General features: G+C 25.6%; 1 protein-coding gene across 2 annotated transcripts in view; it reads right to left on the bottom strand.

The window, feature by feature from the left end:
* The window catches only part of LOC112594064 (protein Skeletor, isoforms B/C), a 97,320-nt gene that overhangs the window by 43,479 nt on the left and 37,550 nt on the right, over positions 1-16,291 (bottom strand). For both annotated transcript variants that reach the window (XM_025338688.1, XM_025338680.1), the window contains exons 3-4: positions 6,745-6,888; positions 1,273-1,354 (exon numbers count right to left, since the gene is read on the bottom strand). In XM_025338688.1, the coding sequence (XP_025194473.1) occupies positions 1,273-1,354; positions 6,745-6,888 (226 nt within the window). The remainder of the gene's footprint in view (positions 1-1,272; positions 1,355-6,744; positions 6,889-16,291) is intronic.

Raw genomic sequence — 16,291 nt, forward strand, 5'->3', positions numbered from 1 at the left:
AATTCACCACGGTGCAGACTTAATATATCTACGTATATATTATATAAATCCACGTTCAACAAATAGATCGATGTTTAATATTTATATGTAGTGAGTGAGTACACGTTAACGGCATTTGTATTTAAACTATAACAAGTAGGTGTATAATGGGCAAGAGCATACGAAAAGTGTAAAGTACTGGCTGAAGGTATCAAGGGATTGAGTGTCTAAAATATAAAATCATTAAAATTTCCAACTACTGTCCCGTCATTAATTATTATACCAAACCCTATTACATTGTATTGTTTTACCCATTTGATATGTATAGATTAAGTTAGGGTACGGTAAAGGTATAACTACGGTTAAAATAAATAAACATTATTAGAATGTAAGGCCGAGTTGAGAAAACTATTATAATGACTAAATTTTGAATTAAGTCCTCGGTTCAATAAATATTAGTAGGCTAAAAACAGTTATGTATATCAACATAGAAAACTAGGTTACACTATGATATACAAGAAATTAGAAAACATGGAAAGTGGTTTTTCAGAGATAATCGCTTGATATGTTTATTGTATAGAACACCATGGTTTCAATGAAGTAAGTATTAATATTTTAATTGTCTGCGTTTCGATTTATTAGTAAAATATTACGATTGAAGTAATTAGAGTATTCCACAATATTGTTGCGGTGATGGAAACGGTGGTATGCACATTTTATTTATAACGGAGGAACGTTATTTCAAGTTAAGCAAATAAAATAATGTACGTATCAAATTAATAAAATATAATTCATTATTCTTTTATTTATTTAATAATTTAAGTTAATTAGATTTTAATCTTTATCATAATTTATTTAATGTTCTGATGCAATTTTTTTTTTTTTAACTTTAATTATACATTTAGTATAGAAAGCACATAATTTAATAATAATTGATTATTTTGGATTAAACATTTTATATTTATGTAATATTTTTTATTATTTTACATTTTTTATAAAATCTTAAATATTGATTGATTTCAAAAAAAAAAACCTAGTTTTTGTTAAAGGCACTTTGTTTTATGCAGCGTTATTTACCCTATTATATTTTAAAAACAAAATATATTTTAAATTATTCAAGAGAAATCATATCTTAAATTGAACCATTTTAAAAGCTTATAAAAATTAGTTTAAAATTAAAATCTAGTTATTCATAATGGAATCATTACAATATTATACAATACTTCGTAACTGTAGTATTGTTTAAATTTAAAATCTTTTTTCTAAACATTAAACAGTATAATAGGTACTTACACTGCCGGATAGTCCTCAGGATATGGAATAGTAAATCCATCCGGAGAAATTCTTGGCGATTTCCCGGCCCAAAAATAGGCAGCTGCAATATAAATAAAATAGATATATTAAAAATTACGTAAAAAAAGCTTTTTTTTTATACAAATACTGATATTATTAGGTAAATTGAATATTGTTATACTTTAACGTTACTTTTTGGCATAATGAATTAATTATAATAATTATACTGATATACATATTATGGCATATGATTAAATTATGATTAATATTACATAATTGCATACATAACACAAACCATTACAAATATTGCATTACTTCAAACTGTTAAAATAATGTTAACATGATATATTATTATGAAAATTATTGAGAAACTAACTAACTAGTATCTTGCAGTAATTATTTTTTTTGTTTTTTTCTTTTATAATTTACATTTTTTAAGCACTTAGTTATTACTAAATAAAGTTAAAAATTAATCAAAATTTGAAGTTTTTTTAATAACCAATAGACCTAACATTAAAATTTGAAAAAAAGTATTATTTTATGGTCTTTAAATATATCAAATATTTTCTTTTTATATTTTGTAGAATATTAAAATATAGTCAGTGAAATTTTACAAGAGTAAGTTTTTCATTCGCCTTTGTTTAAATTATGCAATTTATACTTTTAATCATTTTCAAAATTATATAATTATACAATTGCTCTAATTTTACAAAAAAAATATGTATTAAGTTAAATTACATTTTTAACATACATTACATAAAATTTTGTTTTGGCCTAAGAGGGAAAAGTACGATTTTGGTCGAAAAAGAAAGGGTACATTTTTAGCTAAAAACAGCCTCACCCGTTTATATACGCCAATAAGTCAACAAGTGATGATAATAGCGCATTGTCGGGAAAAATAATGAATGAATGCTCACATAATAAAGGGGTGAACATTTCCATTCACGCAAATAGTTCAATCCATATATTCACCGTTGTACATAATAAACATTATTAGTATATGAATATATCTTATGTGTACAATATTAGTTATGACCACAGCAACGAATTATACAGAGTGATTTAAAAGTTTCATCTGACTAAGAATTGGTAAAGTAATTGTACACATCGATTGCAATAAATACTAAACAACATGTATATAACTGTAAGGTTAAGATAATTGAATTTTTTTTTTTTATTATTTTGTGTCTTACATAATTGTGCGCATTTATTCTAATGATTAACATAATACCGTAAGCTACTATCGAGATGATAGACAAACAAATAAAAGTACTGTGTTTATTTTGAGTACCTTATAAATGCATAATGAATTGTGGCCATATAGAACATAAGAAACACACTGTATTGAACCTTAAATATCTTAAGAATATTTATTTTTACACCCTCACCTTTGCTGTACTATTAGTTATAAAATAAATATGAATTTTTGAAATGAAGAAAGACTTAGTAATTATTAGGGTTTAAATTTGAAGGCAAAAACTTTTTTTTAAATAATAATAATAATAAAAAAATAATTTTTAAATAAAAATGTGTCATTTATTATGTAAGATGATGGATATATTTTTTTTCTTTTTTACTTATAAATGTATTTTTGATATATAAATGCTTTTTTTGTGTTTAATTTTCAATGGATTTCATAGTTTTATACACAATATGCGTCTTTATGGTACAAATCCATAAGATCTTCTGAAGACGGTGCATTGTCATCGCTAAATACTTTATCGAGTACTTGGTATTGCCAGTTAATTTAACGTTTATAAAAGTACCTGTATACTACGTATCTATAGATTGAAATAATATGTTCATATATTCATAATGCGTAGATGCTATATTCAAAATTTTTCGTCAATCCACAATTTTCTTTTTAATACATAACTAGTATTTAGTTTTTTAATAAATTTTGTAATTGCTTTTTTAATAAATAAAATGCTTTTTTTGCCTTTTTTGAAATTTTAAGTGTTTTTCAATTATTATATTGCCTTTAAATCTAAATCCTAGTAATAATCTTCTATTTTACGAACATATTGTTAATTCTAGATTTGTCACGAATAAAATAATATGGCAGCGAGTGGACAGCAATAATATTATTTATGAAATATAACTGCTTGATAAGTATCGAAAACAACTGAACATGTTTAGTGTATGGCAGACTTGATGACATGCATGTTTTAAAATACACACTAGCTTCACGATCAGACTATATTATACCAATTCGATTAAAAACCAGTTATTATAATATTCAATTACAATATGAACATAATAATATAATATAATATGAAGTGGTTTGATAATCAAATTTCAAAATACAATAAAATTATTAATCCCTATAAGTATAAACACGTAATGTGCTTATTATTATAATATTAATCTAAGGTGACCATACGTCCCGTTTCAAACGGGATTGTCACTTTTTTGATCATCATGTCCCATTGTTTCGACAAACTCCGAACGGGACGCTTTTTATCCCGTTTTTAAAAGATGATATAGTTTTAATCCAGTTATTTTCACATTATTAAATAATTTTAGTAAAACCATATCAATGTATTAAAAAAAAAATTTTAAAAAGAGTAACATATTATAATTATTATTTATTAATTGTTATTTTATTATTTTAATAAATTATAACTTAAATGGAATTGAAAAAATAAAAAACTATTACATTGATAAAAATAACAGTCTTGTTTTTTATTTTTATAAAAATCACCTTTTATTAATTGTATATGTATACCATAGACCCGAAACCTCGGTGTAACACACGTGTCACATACTCTATGTAATAATATTATTATTATACTTGTATTATTTTTTGTTAATATTTGTTATTTATAAATACGTATCAACAGCTAGGTTATTAGAGTTTTATAAATCTAAAATATTACAATTTAAGTTTTTAGAATTTAGATTAATATAAGTGTAATAGCTATATGAAATAAGTGATATAGGTACATTAAATAATGATACTTTAAATAACTAATATAATTTTGATAGACGTAACATTTTTTTTAAAAATTAATAGTTTTTAGAATAAGTGCAAGACATTCGCAGAGATTGTATATTATTGTATACTATAACTTATAGTGGGTATTGAGGTCCATATCAGAATTTTTGATAGTTGTGACATTCAATGAAAACATACTTAATTGTACTAGTATGACACATATGAATCATGGAGATTTTGATCTTAACTATATCAGATGTTTGTGTGTTAGGTTGGCGTGGTGTCTAATTTTATATCTGTTTATTATTATTGGTTGTCTACGTGGGAGTAATTTGTCGTGTTCCCTATTTTCGTAGGAAAAGTGGTGAATTTTATTTCTCTATGTTTATTGTTATCGAGTAGACTCTAATCTTTGTGGTATAATTTATGTGATTTTAGGTTTATAAGGTATTAAGGTATTTTGTGTTTAGATATTTTATGATATTCCAAAGCAACGAAAGTTCTTTGGTTACCTTTTTAGCTATTTCATCAGCTATGCGACTAATATCATTGTGTCCAGATACCTTGACAAATCTAATAGCTTTTTTAGTTTTAAACAGTAAATTTCATATTTGTGTGTATACGGGGTTGTTTATTTTGTAGGATTATTTCAGTTTTTGAATGCACTGAAGGAATCCGTGTAAATGATTGTTTCTCTGCGGAGGTAGCAGATTCTATGGCTTTTAATCGTTTTAAATATTCTACTGCATATTATATTGAGTTGTGTATTGGGATGCGATAAGATTTTTGGTTATTACGTTAGATTATCTATATTACAATTTCTTTAGTGTTTTTTTGAAGCATATGCATATATTTTCCATTATGGTAGAAAGTTATTTTTTAAGTTATGGAAATTTGTTTTAAACAAATTAGTATGGTTTCACTATTTTTGTAATATGATAAGACGAAATATAAAATATAAATTTTCTTAAAGGTATCTCATGGTGGTTGTTTGGATTCTAGGAAGTCAATTAAATTTACAAAATCAATATTGAGGTCTGAGTTATAGGTAACTACTCGAATGCTCAGATTGTTAAGGTTATTAATTTGACCTTAGTTATTTGAGTTTTTTTGTATTGTATATAATTAGATTTTGCGACTTTATTATTATTCTTGCTAAGTTTTATAATGTGTATTTTATTTTATTTTTCTAGTTTCATTGAGTTTGTTAGATTGATAATACTTGATTTTGTTTTTATTTCGTTTGACAAAGAGTATAATTCCGCAAATAGCATAGCGTATATTATAATAATATATGCGCTACTATAACATTGTGCTATATTTTACAATACACATTATACTATAAATATACCCGATCAGAGTTGAACGAAAGAAAGGTCCACGTATTCAAACAATGTTACGTATCGCAGTACTTGAAATAAGCGAATTAAAAAACGGATAAGTTTTATTTTTCTGTTTTCATCAAATATCTTTCTAAACGGGCAATAAAATATTATATACAAACAGAAAATACAATAGAAAAAATCATTTCGTTGGTGCTCGCTCAACTCAAATATGTTTTTTAATATAGATATAATACCTATTTGTATTTTAAAATAATATATATTAAACACATTGATGATTAATTTAGGCTTTTAACTTTATCTTATTCACTCTAAATTAACTTTTAGCACGTGACTCGATATATAATACTAATCAAGCATGTTCAACGTTCACCGTAATTTTTTTCTTTAAGTATCATGTTATTTTAATTTTTAATTTCTTATACTTAAAAACCATACATTATAATTTTTAGATTATTTATATTATTTAAAAATCATACTGTGATAACTGACAATACATGTCAACACTTTGACGATACATGCTTACTTTTAAAGAGTACGAATGAACGATAATAACCTATGGACATTGATAAGTAGTAATAGGTTTAAAAAATATGAGGCTTTAACGATATTAAAATATTATAACACTATTATAATAATTAATATTTATATGTATATTGACATACTATATTTTTTTTAAATGGAGAGTATAGTAAGTATAAGTTAAATATAACATTTATTTTATCATTTATATGAAATTATTATTGATAATTATTATTTTTAGTAGATTAATTTTAATAATTTAAAAACTTTTTGTTCAAACTTTAAAAGAGATAAATCAAATTTAAAAAAAAAATCATTTTCTTAATAATTTGTAGTAAAAAATGGTGGTTCTAATTTGATGCAAAACAGTTTGTACTGTTACAAGACAAGAGAAAATACTTGAATACATAAATCAAAATAATTTAAAATGTGAAATTTCAGTATCTACCTATAATTAAAAATTTTTAGATTTAAATATATGAATTATTTAAGAGTAAAAGAGTGGTGAGTATGATTAGTGGATCACTTAGTAAATTATATACATATACCTATATATATATATATTATAATATAGCTGAGAGTCTAAAACAGGATATGATCGACCAGACGTAATTTTATATTAATCTTAAGTTCATACATCTAAACTTTAATATATTTCTATGTACTTACTTGGGCCAATACCATCATAGAAAAAATCCCGGATGAATAGCGTGTTTTCATCTACTGCGTACACAGTTCCACGGACACCATGAGCAAAACCCTTAAAGGATCCAATGTATCTTCCGTAATTATCATCCGACACTCCTGCATCGCCTGAAAAACCATTTATGTATTATACTCATAAATTATGGCATAAAAAATGAAAACAATTTATGGGGGAAAATTTAATTCAAATAAAGTTAAACGTATTTATTTATAATGAAAAATTGTTTGTAAATTGAATACATTTTGTCAACTTTGCTATAGATAATATTATATGTAAATAAAATCGAAATTGACTGTTAATGAAACCTATTTAGACGAAAGTCTATAGTTGCATATAATTACCTATTCTTAATTAATTTTCAGTTTCTGAATTGTACATTCACATTTTAAAATTATTTTATTAGAATTGTACAGTTTATTTTTTTACCCAATTCACAAATGTATTTAAAAACTGTTATTTATTATAAGCATAAAAATATCATAAATAATTGTTAATAATTTATTATTACTCTAACTAAACTAGCTGTAGCAGAAATGTGTACTCATGATAGGTATATTGGGTACTAGCGTATCACTATAATAAACTTATATATAGTTGAGTACAGTGGCGTTTTCTCTGGGTGTGCAAGTTGTGTGTTAACGCCCTAAACATTGATGTCATACATGTGTGTAATATTGTAATTTGTAATTCATATTAGTATATTACATGGTTATATAATTTTATTTACAAAATCTTAAAATAATTGTCATGTAAAAATAATAATATCAAATAATAAACTATTGTTACTATTGTCTATTTTAAGCTCTAAACTCGACCATTCGCCCGCGCCGTCTGCAGCTACGACGCGCAACGGCGTCCAATAAGATTACGCCGATTACGGAATAATATTGTATTATGTTGTGTTTGTGTAGGCCGTAGGGTGTAGCCGTGTAGGACGTTAATGTTTCGAACAACGACTTGTGGTATCTAATATCTCATATTCGTAATTTGTCGTGATATTTTCGGATAACTTCGGTGCCATGTTAATACTAGACCAAGTCGTTGAAAATGAAATTAACGACTAGCCACTACTCACTAGTCTAGCGCTAGCCTATACACTGTGTTTGGACCGTTAGTGGGGATCGTCGCGGCTGCACGTTATCCTGTTTACGTCGTACACTCGAACTGCAAGACTGCAACGCCGATCGTCGAAAACATAATATATTCATTATTATATTAATTTGTACATTTTCAGTTTTATATTATATTTAATTTTATAGATGTTGGATTTGGATGTATTTTTAAAAATTTAAAAGTATTTAAAATAAATAATTTTAATAATATGTTGATTGTTAATAGTTGATACGAATTTATTTTCCGTAAGGGGAGTTTTCCTAATTGTTTTCCTCACACATTAACGCCTAACGCCGAAAGTCAGGAAACGCCACTGGTTGAGTATATCTAAAGGGGAAGAAGCTAATACAATATTACCCACAAATGTATAATATTATGTACCTATTTATGAAAATTTATTTTATTAAACATTACTACATACTCGTACATAAACCTCATATGTTTATATGATTTAATAATATTTAGGTGGAAAATGTGTATTACACTCATAACATAATATTTTTCTTATGTCTGCTGGACTATACTAACTAGTAACTATGCTTACAAAATATACACGATTATGTTACACATAAAATATCTGAAGAAGTATATTAAATCAAAATTTTATTTACCAATAAATAACAATACAATATAATGTTGTTAAAGTATTGCTTATTAATAATATTATAATATTATTACCCGTGTACCTATTTGATTTTGCGTAATAAATATAACAGAAGTCACTTTACACGATTGTATATAATAATATTTAATAACTATAACAATCATTTTTTTATTATATAGATTTCATTGTATTATATAAAATAAAAACCTCTGTATAAAAACTATATTTTTTGTGAATAGAAATACTTTATCTGTATAATATTGTCCATACAATTTTCCATATTATACCATATATTTATCATTTATACTGAGTAATTGCATTAACTATACTTATAAGTTATATTTAACCATAGTATGTCTATATTGCGTATTATAATTATCGTTAATAAAATAGTATAAAATAAACTTTACGTTTAATATTAATTGATGTGTTATTCTGATACATGTGCGATATACTTAATAGTTAATTGTAATGATAGTAAGTCTTAATTATTATGCGAACACAACCGTGTAATACAATTGATCGTATCTGTTATCATAAAATATGTGGTAATAATATATAAAAAAGAATTGAAATATTTTACAAAAATTACGGCGTTTAATGTAATTTATTCCACAATCACGCATGTGTATCGGCCGATATAGTTCTTTTTTCGGTTACGCACGAACGACGACCGTCGTCATGTAAGTGCGTAATAATCGTAATATCATATCATATGATGTTCCATGACAATTATTGACCATAGTGGACAGTCTAAATGTAAAAAGTACGGTAGGGTTGAATAGGGGAATGTAAAAACAAAATTTTGTCGTCGGGATAAATAAACGACAAGAAAATAAATAAGAAAAAAACTGTAACTTAACTTTTTGTAAATTTTGTTAATATTTGATGTTTTAAATATTTATATTTATATAATAATAATAACGATGATAAATGAAAGTTATTAGTTATCATTTTGATAATGGTGACATTTTAGAAATATTTGTTGGGTTTTATTTATCCAGTAAGACCTCTGTGTCTCAAAGGACAGATAACAGATATTACTCGAGAGTCGAGGGAAATATTATATTTCAATTGAGGAAAACTTCATAAACGTAATTCGATGTCTGTAAGCCAGAATAAACGTTTACAACCGAATCAAAGTCACTACAGTTTTGTATATTAATATACCTTCAGTGAACTTAATATAATATACCTACAAATAAAACGATCTGACGTTTCGTTGTCATCGAAAGTGAGCCGATTTATTTATTTATTTGACGAATACAATGCAATATACTATATTATATTATTAAACGCCAACAAATGCTCTCTCAGAATAGACATTTGACAGAGAACACTCGAAAAAACATAACCAACCACGTTGTAGTAGACCAACAGATGTTTAAGTTTACGCACACTTCGACGGAATAGTAAATACACACATAACATACACACATACACATACGCGCGCACGCTCGTGTACATGCATATAATATATTATGTATACTATCGTTGCTTTCAATTTGCTAATGAGTTGAATATTATTTCGACGGAGAGATATTAATATATACGTGTATACACATACCACCGGAGTAAAGGGTTGTTGCCGACGACGAAATAGGGGAGGGTCGATCGCTGCTAGGCGCGTGCGTACGCGTGGAGTCGTCCGGCGTCGCGCTGGCCCAGCAGCTGCAAGTTCCGCGTCGCGTCTTCATTACTCAACGCCAGTCGCTCGGCTGCAGTCACACTGTTTGCCGTTGTATATAATGCATTATTATAATATGTCTATATATACAGGTAAAACTTCACCCTTCTCTCTCTCTCTCTCTCTCTCTCTCTCTCTTTCTCTCTTTCTCTCTCTACCACTGTAACAGAGCACCGGTGTAAATCACCTGCGAACAAGCCTCTCGAGAGTCTCATCGATTACGGCGACGACAGCAGTGACACTCCCTATACCTACTGTTATTATTATTATTGTTACTATACTATAAGCTCCTTCAATCTCCTCCGACAATCGTCTCGTCGTTGTCATTATTGTCGTCGTCATTTGCAAATATATACTGTGCTGAAAGTAAATCTATTCCTTTTCCTAGGCCGAACGCTCTTTTGCGGCCCTCATCCGACCCTGTCATCGGTATAAAGCCTCCGACGACCCGTCAACTGATTGTCGCACTCGCGTCATTAACTATCTTATAACTCTCTCGATTTCTCAGTAGATTTTAATGTGAAGTGCCCAAGACATTTTAATAGATTTTAGCAAAGAGGCGTTAATATTTAACTTACCCCAAAAAAATTAGTTATATAATTTATTAAACATTATTATTAAATATCAAATTTATCGAATATTCACATTTGAAATTTAAATCTATTATTAGATTATTTAAAAAAATATAGAATTATGTGTAGGGAATAGAGACTTATAGGAACTCACTGATTGGTTACATCCACGTATTTTATTCTGCTTATTAAATGCCTTGCTAAATAGATAGGTAATAAAATAGTTTCGTGAATTAACGATTAAAACATCAAAAGTTGATGATCTTATTTCTTTTGCACATTTTTAAAATATAAATACAATTTTTAATATTAATCTAATTTAAAACATTGTAAATTAAAAATGTAGACATTGATTTATTTTAATTGAGTAACCGCTATATCATGAATTAATGAATATAGTTATTAATTATTTTTCACTCTATAATTTGTATCCTATATTTATTTTATAATACTTTACATTTTAACTATTTTAAATATATTGTAGTAACACCAAATACTATTTATAGTAATTTATTCAATGAGCTTATACACACCTTGAATACCAGCACTCAAATATATACCGATGCTTCTAAAACCGAAATGAGTATAGGATTTGCAGTAGTCCATCTCAATTTAACTAAACAATTCAAACTTAATAATTTTAGCAGTATTTATACAGCCGAATAACTAGCACTCGTCAAAGGAGCCCAATTAGCCCTAGAGATCAATAAAACAAAAATAGATATATGTTCTGGCTCACTCAGTGCCTTAGCTAATCTGCAATCCAAAACATTAACTGAACCATTGACTTTATCAATTAGTAACCTTCTTTCCAAATCAAACAAAGATATTAGATTTATGTGGATCCCTGGTCATTGTAACACAAAGGAAAATGAGAAGGCTGATGAAGCTGTTCGATATGCAATCGAATGTTTAGACAGTGAAATAATTCCTTTTACCTCACTTGTTGATATAAAAAGAAATATAAACAAATACTGTATCGATTTGTGGAACTCACATTGGCACACGATCATGGGAAAAAAATTAAGAGAAATCAAGCATTCTGTTGATTTCTAGCCAAAATACGTTGATTTAAACAGAAAAAATGAAGTTATTTTCAATCGACTCAGAATTGGTCAAATGAAACTTACACATGGTCATCTTATGGCAAAAACAAATCCACCCCTATGCCTATAATGCAATACAAACTACTCCATCAAGCATATCATGATCCACGATCCACTGCCCTAATTTCAACGAAGCTAGAAAAAATATCAACATTCCAGACAACCTGTACAAAGCAATTGATCCATCTTCAAATTTCCAAAACATCATCTTATACTTAAAAAAAAATAGAATTGTACAATAGCATATAACCATTTTATTTTAATAATGTAACTTTGTAAAGCTAATAACCTATGTAGTTATTGTAGTTGATGTTTAACCAAAAAAGAAAAAAAAAATGTATTGTAGATATAAAATTTGGATTTATATTTAATTTTTTTTTTTACTTTTTCAATACATAACTGCTTACATACCAAGAGATCCATTTCAGTTCAATGTTTTTGAAATTATATTTTAATTTAATTTTAAATCTTCTAAAAAGAAGGCTTAGTATTTTTATCATAAAAATTTTTTTTTAAATTTTTACTTTCCTTAATAACGATATTATACATATTTAATTCATTATTTTAAAACAAAATAATTTCAAAGTACTTCGATGCATAAAAATCGAATTTTGGACGAATACTTTATTAGCTGTTATAAGTTATACTTTAAATACTTAAGTTATAAACTATTACTTATCCAAAATTTCATTTTTATAAATCAAAATACACTAAATATTAAATAATATTCTGCTTCAGAATGTAAAATTAAAAATATATGCTTTTATTCAAAAAAGAAAAAACTTATTTTTTTCAAATATATATTTTACATATTTTGTAATGATTTACTTAAAATTATTTAAAAAAAATTAATATTTAAAGAAAAAAACATAGTGTTATTTGAAATAATGAGTGTCTTACGTTAAATAGATTCCCATATATATTATTATATTTTTTTTCTTATAATAGTACAATATATTTTTGCAAATAAAATATTGTGGGAACGAGAAGATATTTTCGTCAACGACTCGCGTTCGTTGACAAATTGCATTTCTTCTGTGAACCGCTGCCGTTATTAATTACGTTATTCGTGCAATGTCATTATTATGTACATCGAAACAATACACAGACAATACTATAAAACGACTGTTCCAGAACAATGCAAACGAGATTTACTTTTCGGACACACAATTAGTTGTTAATTACTAATAACGTGGTATACAATTATTATGTGCAATCAACCGATATGAAAAAATAAAAAATACCTAAGTGGTGACTAGAAAAGTTGTAAATAACTCTCCCTCATTCTTACTTAAACAAACGTATCAACGTATTAAAAAAGCAAGTTTAATTCTATAACTGTAATACAATATGAAAACGAATTTTTATTATTTTTTTTATTAAAAGTATTCAATAAAAATTGTTAATAAATTTCTAATATTTTGGCTTTAAAAAAATATTATGTTATTCTATTATTATATTTTTCTACTAATTATTTTTATGTGCCTATTAATGATTTCATGGTAGTGAAATAATTTTAACCAAACTAATTTTTTATATTTATGGTAAATAAAATAAAATATTCAAAATATTGATGGTAAAGCTGTGACGTGGTTATGCATTTATTCGTTCTTATATTTGAATATTAGTTTTATTTAAAAAACTATTAAGCCCCTAAAATGTTATTAAATTGGTGTTTATAATTTAAAATATATTATGTTATACTATATATTATAATTTTTTTGAACTAAATATTATGTGGGACATTGCATATATAGTTTTGATCTATTAAAATAATATATATCACACATAAATTCAGATTCACTGGAATATCATAATAGTACATTATTGTACTGGGTTCCATCATGCGTGTATATTATAGTTTAACTATTCTACATTTTCATTTATATATTTTAAATTATAAACTAATTAATACCGTTACGCATTGAAAAACATTTTTTGATTTAACGAAAACCATTTACATTCAAAATAATTTTGTTGTGGTATACTGTTGTCTGTTTAGTATTAACTAGGTAGGTACTTAAGGTACCGTACCTTAATTTAACCCACCGCAAAATCGATTTGAAAATTTTCTGAGTTTTCGACAGTTTTAATTTCTTTTTGTATTTTACAGGAAGTTCTAAATTAAGAATATTATAACAATGTAATATTTTTCGGTTTGATGGGGTGTACTTAAAGTAAGTTTTGCTCTGAAAAGTAGTCATAATCAAAGAAACGTTTTTATATTGTAATATAAATCTAACGTGGTTATACATATTTTTTTACTTCGAATAATTATAATGTTTAATACCATATACAAATTTATAATTAACACAATATTTTATTGTTCCAAAGAACGTTTAAAAAACACATCTTGATAATCAACTGCAAAGGTTTCTGAGGAGAATAATAAAAAAAAAATATATGAATTTTGTGAGATTAATAGTTTCCAATTACATATAAACGTACTAAGCATAGTGATCATAATGAACATATTAGGTAATTATTTAATACACTAGAAGTTTTAGTACGCATAGTAGGTATGTGGTTTTTGAATCCATTTCAATGTGGAAAAATTATAAATAATGATTTCTTGTAATTTTTCTTTCAATTTTTAAATAAAAATTTAGTGTCATTATTTTTATTATCATTTGTTTAACTTGTACTAATTTCAAAGAAAAGATACATTAGGTTTTAAGTGGTATCGGGATTATGAACTTATTGTAATGTGATTTTTTTCTCAGTGAAAAACACCAGTTTAAGGCATTTAAAATTAATAATATATTTTATATTTAGTTTATGTTTCACTATTATAACCACCATAGGTTGATTTAAGTAATTTTTTTAGCGCTGTAAACGACAAGTGACTAGCTATCGAAGACGACGAAGAATCTACAGGCAGTTATTTGAACCGAACTCAGAACAATAAGATCGTTTTCCGAGTGCCATTATGTATAATAGTATTATATATTTATATCGGCACGTTCAAATTTAAATAATTAAACTATTATATAGTCGTGCTCAAATTTAAATTAATATAAACTATGTATTATTATTTATTATCTTGTGCCGACGTGAGCGAAGCGAGACCGGGCTGCTTTTTGTATTATTGATTCGTGCGGTCGATTCGAAAACAAAGTTCGCTCATTAAAAATAAAACCGAGAAGAATTATATTATGATGAAAAGTTTAAAGTTCTCTTTTTAGTATTTATATGAAATGATAAATAAATTATTTCGTCCGTCGTAAGTAGCTTATCGTTATTCTTATATAAGTTTAATAAATTCAATTTAAATTATTATACTTAATAATCATAAAAAAGTAGCAATTATTAGTATTTCAAATTTGAAATATTTAAAAATATTTTATCTTAAGCCATTGGATTTATATATTTTTTCGGGTATAGCTTATAGTGTAAGTTATCAAGAAAACAGAAAATAGTTAAAAATATATAATGCTGTATTATAATTTGTTATAACATAAAGTAAGATATAAACATAAATATTGGTGTTATAATGTCTTAGTTATTTATTTAATTTATTTTAGGGTAATATAATTAAGTTATACTACAAATTTATAAATTAAAAGTTAATAATCGAAAAGTAAATAAATAAATATAATATGTTAGCTATTTATAAAATAATATATTTTGAATAAGTTACCCATGTTTAAATATTTCTATTATTAACTGTGAATATAATGATAATAATATATAGTTGTAACAATAATAAATAATGCATATTAAGCAATATTTTAATTAATTTACAGTATTACAGCAATTTTCAAAACCTTACCTTATGCTGCGAGGCCGTTCTTATCAACTAACTATGCACATAGAAGAATTCAAAAAATTAAAACTAAGTACTTATAATAAGTTTACTGCTGTTTATCACTGATTCTACTTCATTAAGTTGTATTATACAACTAGACATTATCAATGATATTACATTTTATAGATTATTCATCAAATAAAAATGTATATATTTTGTATAAAATTGCTATAAGCTCAGTTAAAAAAAAAAATTAATTTAATTTTAAATGTCTAAAATTGTATTTTTTGTAAAGTGTTTTCAAATACTAGTTTCTACATTGGTCATTGCGTTATAAAAATTTCATGTTTAATTCTAGAATAAAATGACGATATAACACATAAATAAATAATTAAATAAAACACATTTATAAATATTTGACTATTCTTAGATCACAGTATATTAAAAATATTAATTTTTATATTTTTATCTGTAGATATTCATAATAGTATTAATAATGTAAAATTAATGGCGTATAAAAGGAATTTTTAGATCATTTATGTAATTACTCATAAGTAAAATTTTAGAGTAAATTCCCCCATGATGGCGGTAAATATGTTTTCATTACTTAATCATTTATTTTATTAACATAAATTATTATTAAACTTAACTTACAGGAAAAATTAAAAATCATACTTTCC

This window comes from Melanaphis sacchari, unplaced genomic scaffold (genome assembly GCF_002803265.2).
Source record: "Melanaphis sacchari strain LSU unplaced genomic scaffold, SCAv2.0 Contig0_pilon_pilon, whole genome shotgun sequence".
Lineage (NCBI taxonomy): Eukaryota > Metazoa > Arthropoda > Insecta > Hemiptera > Aphididae > Melanaphis > Melanaphis sacchari.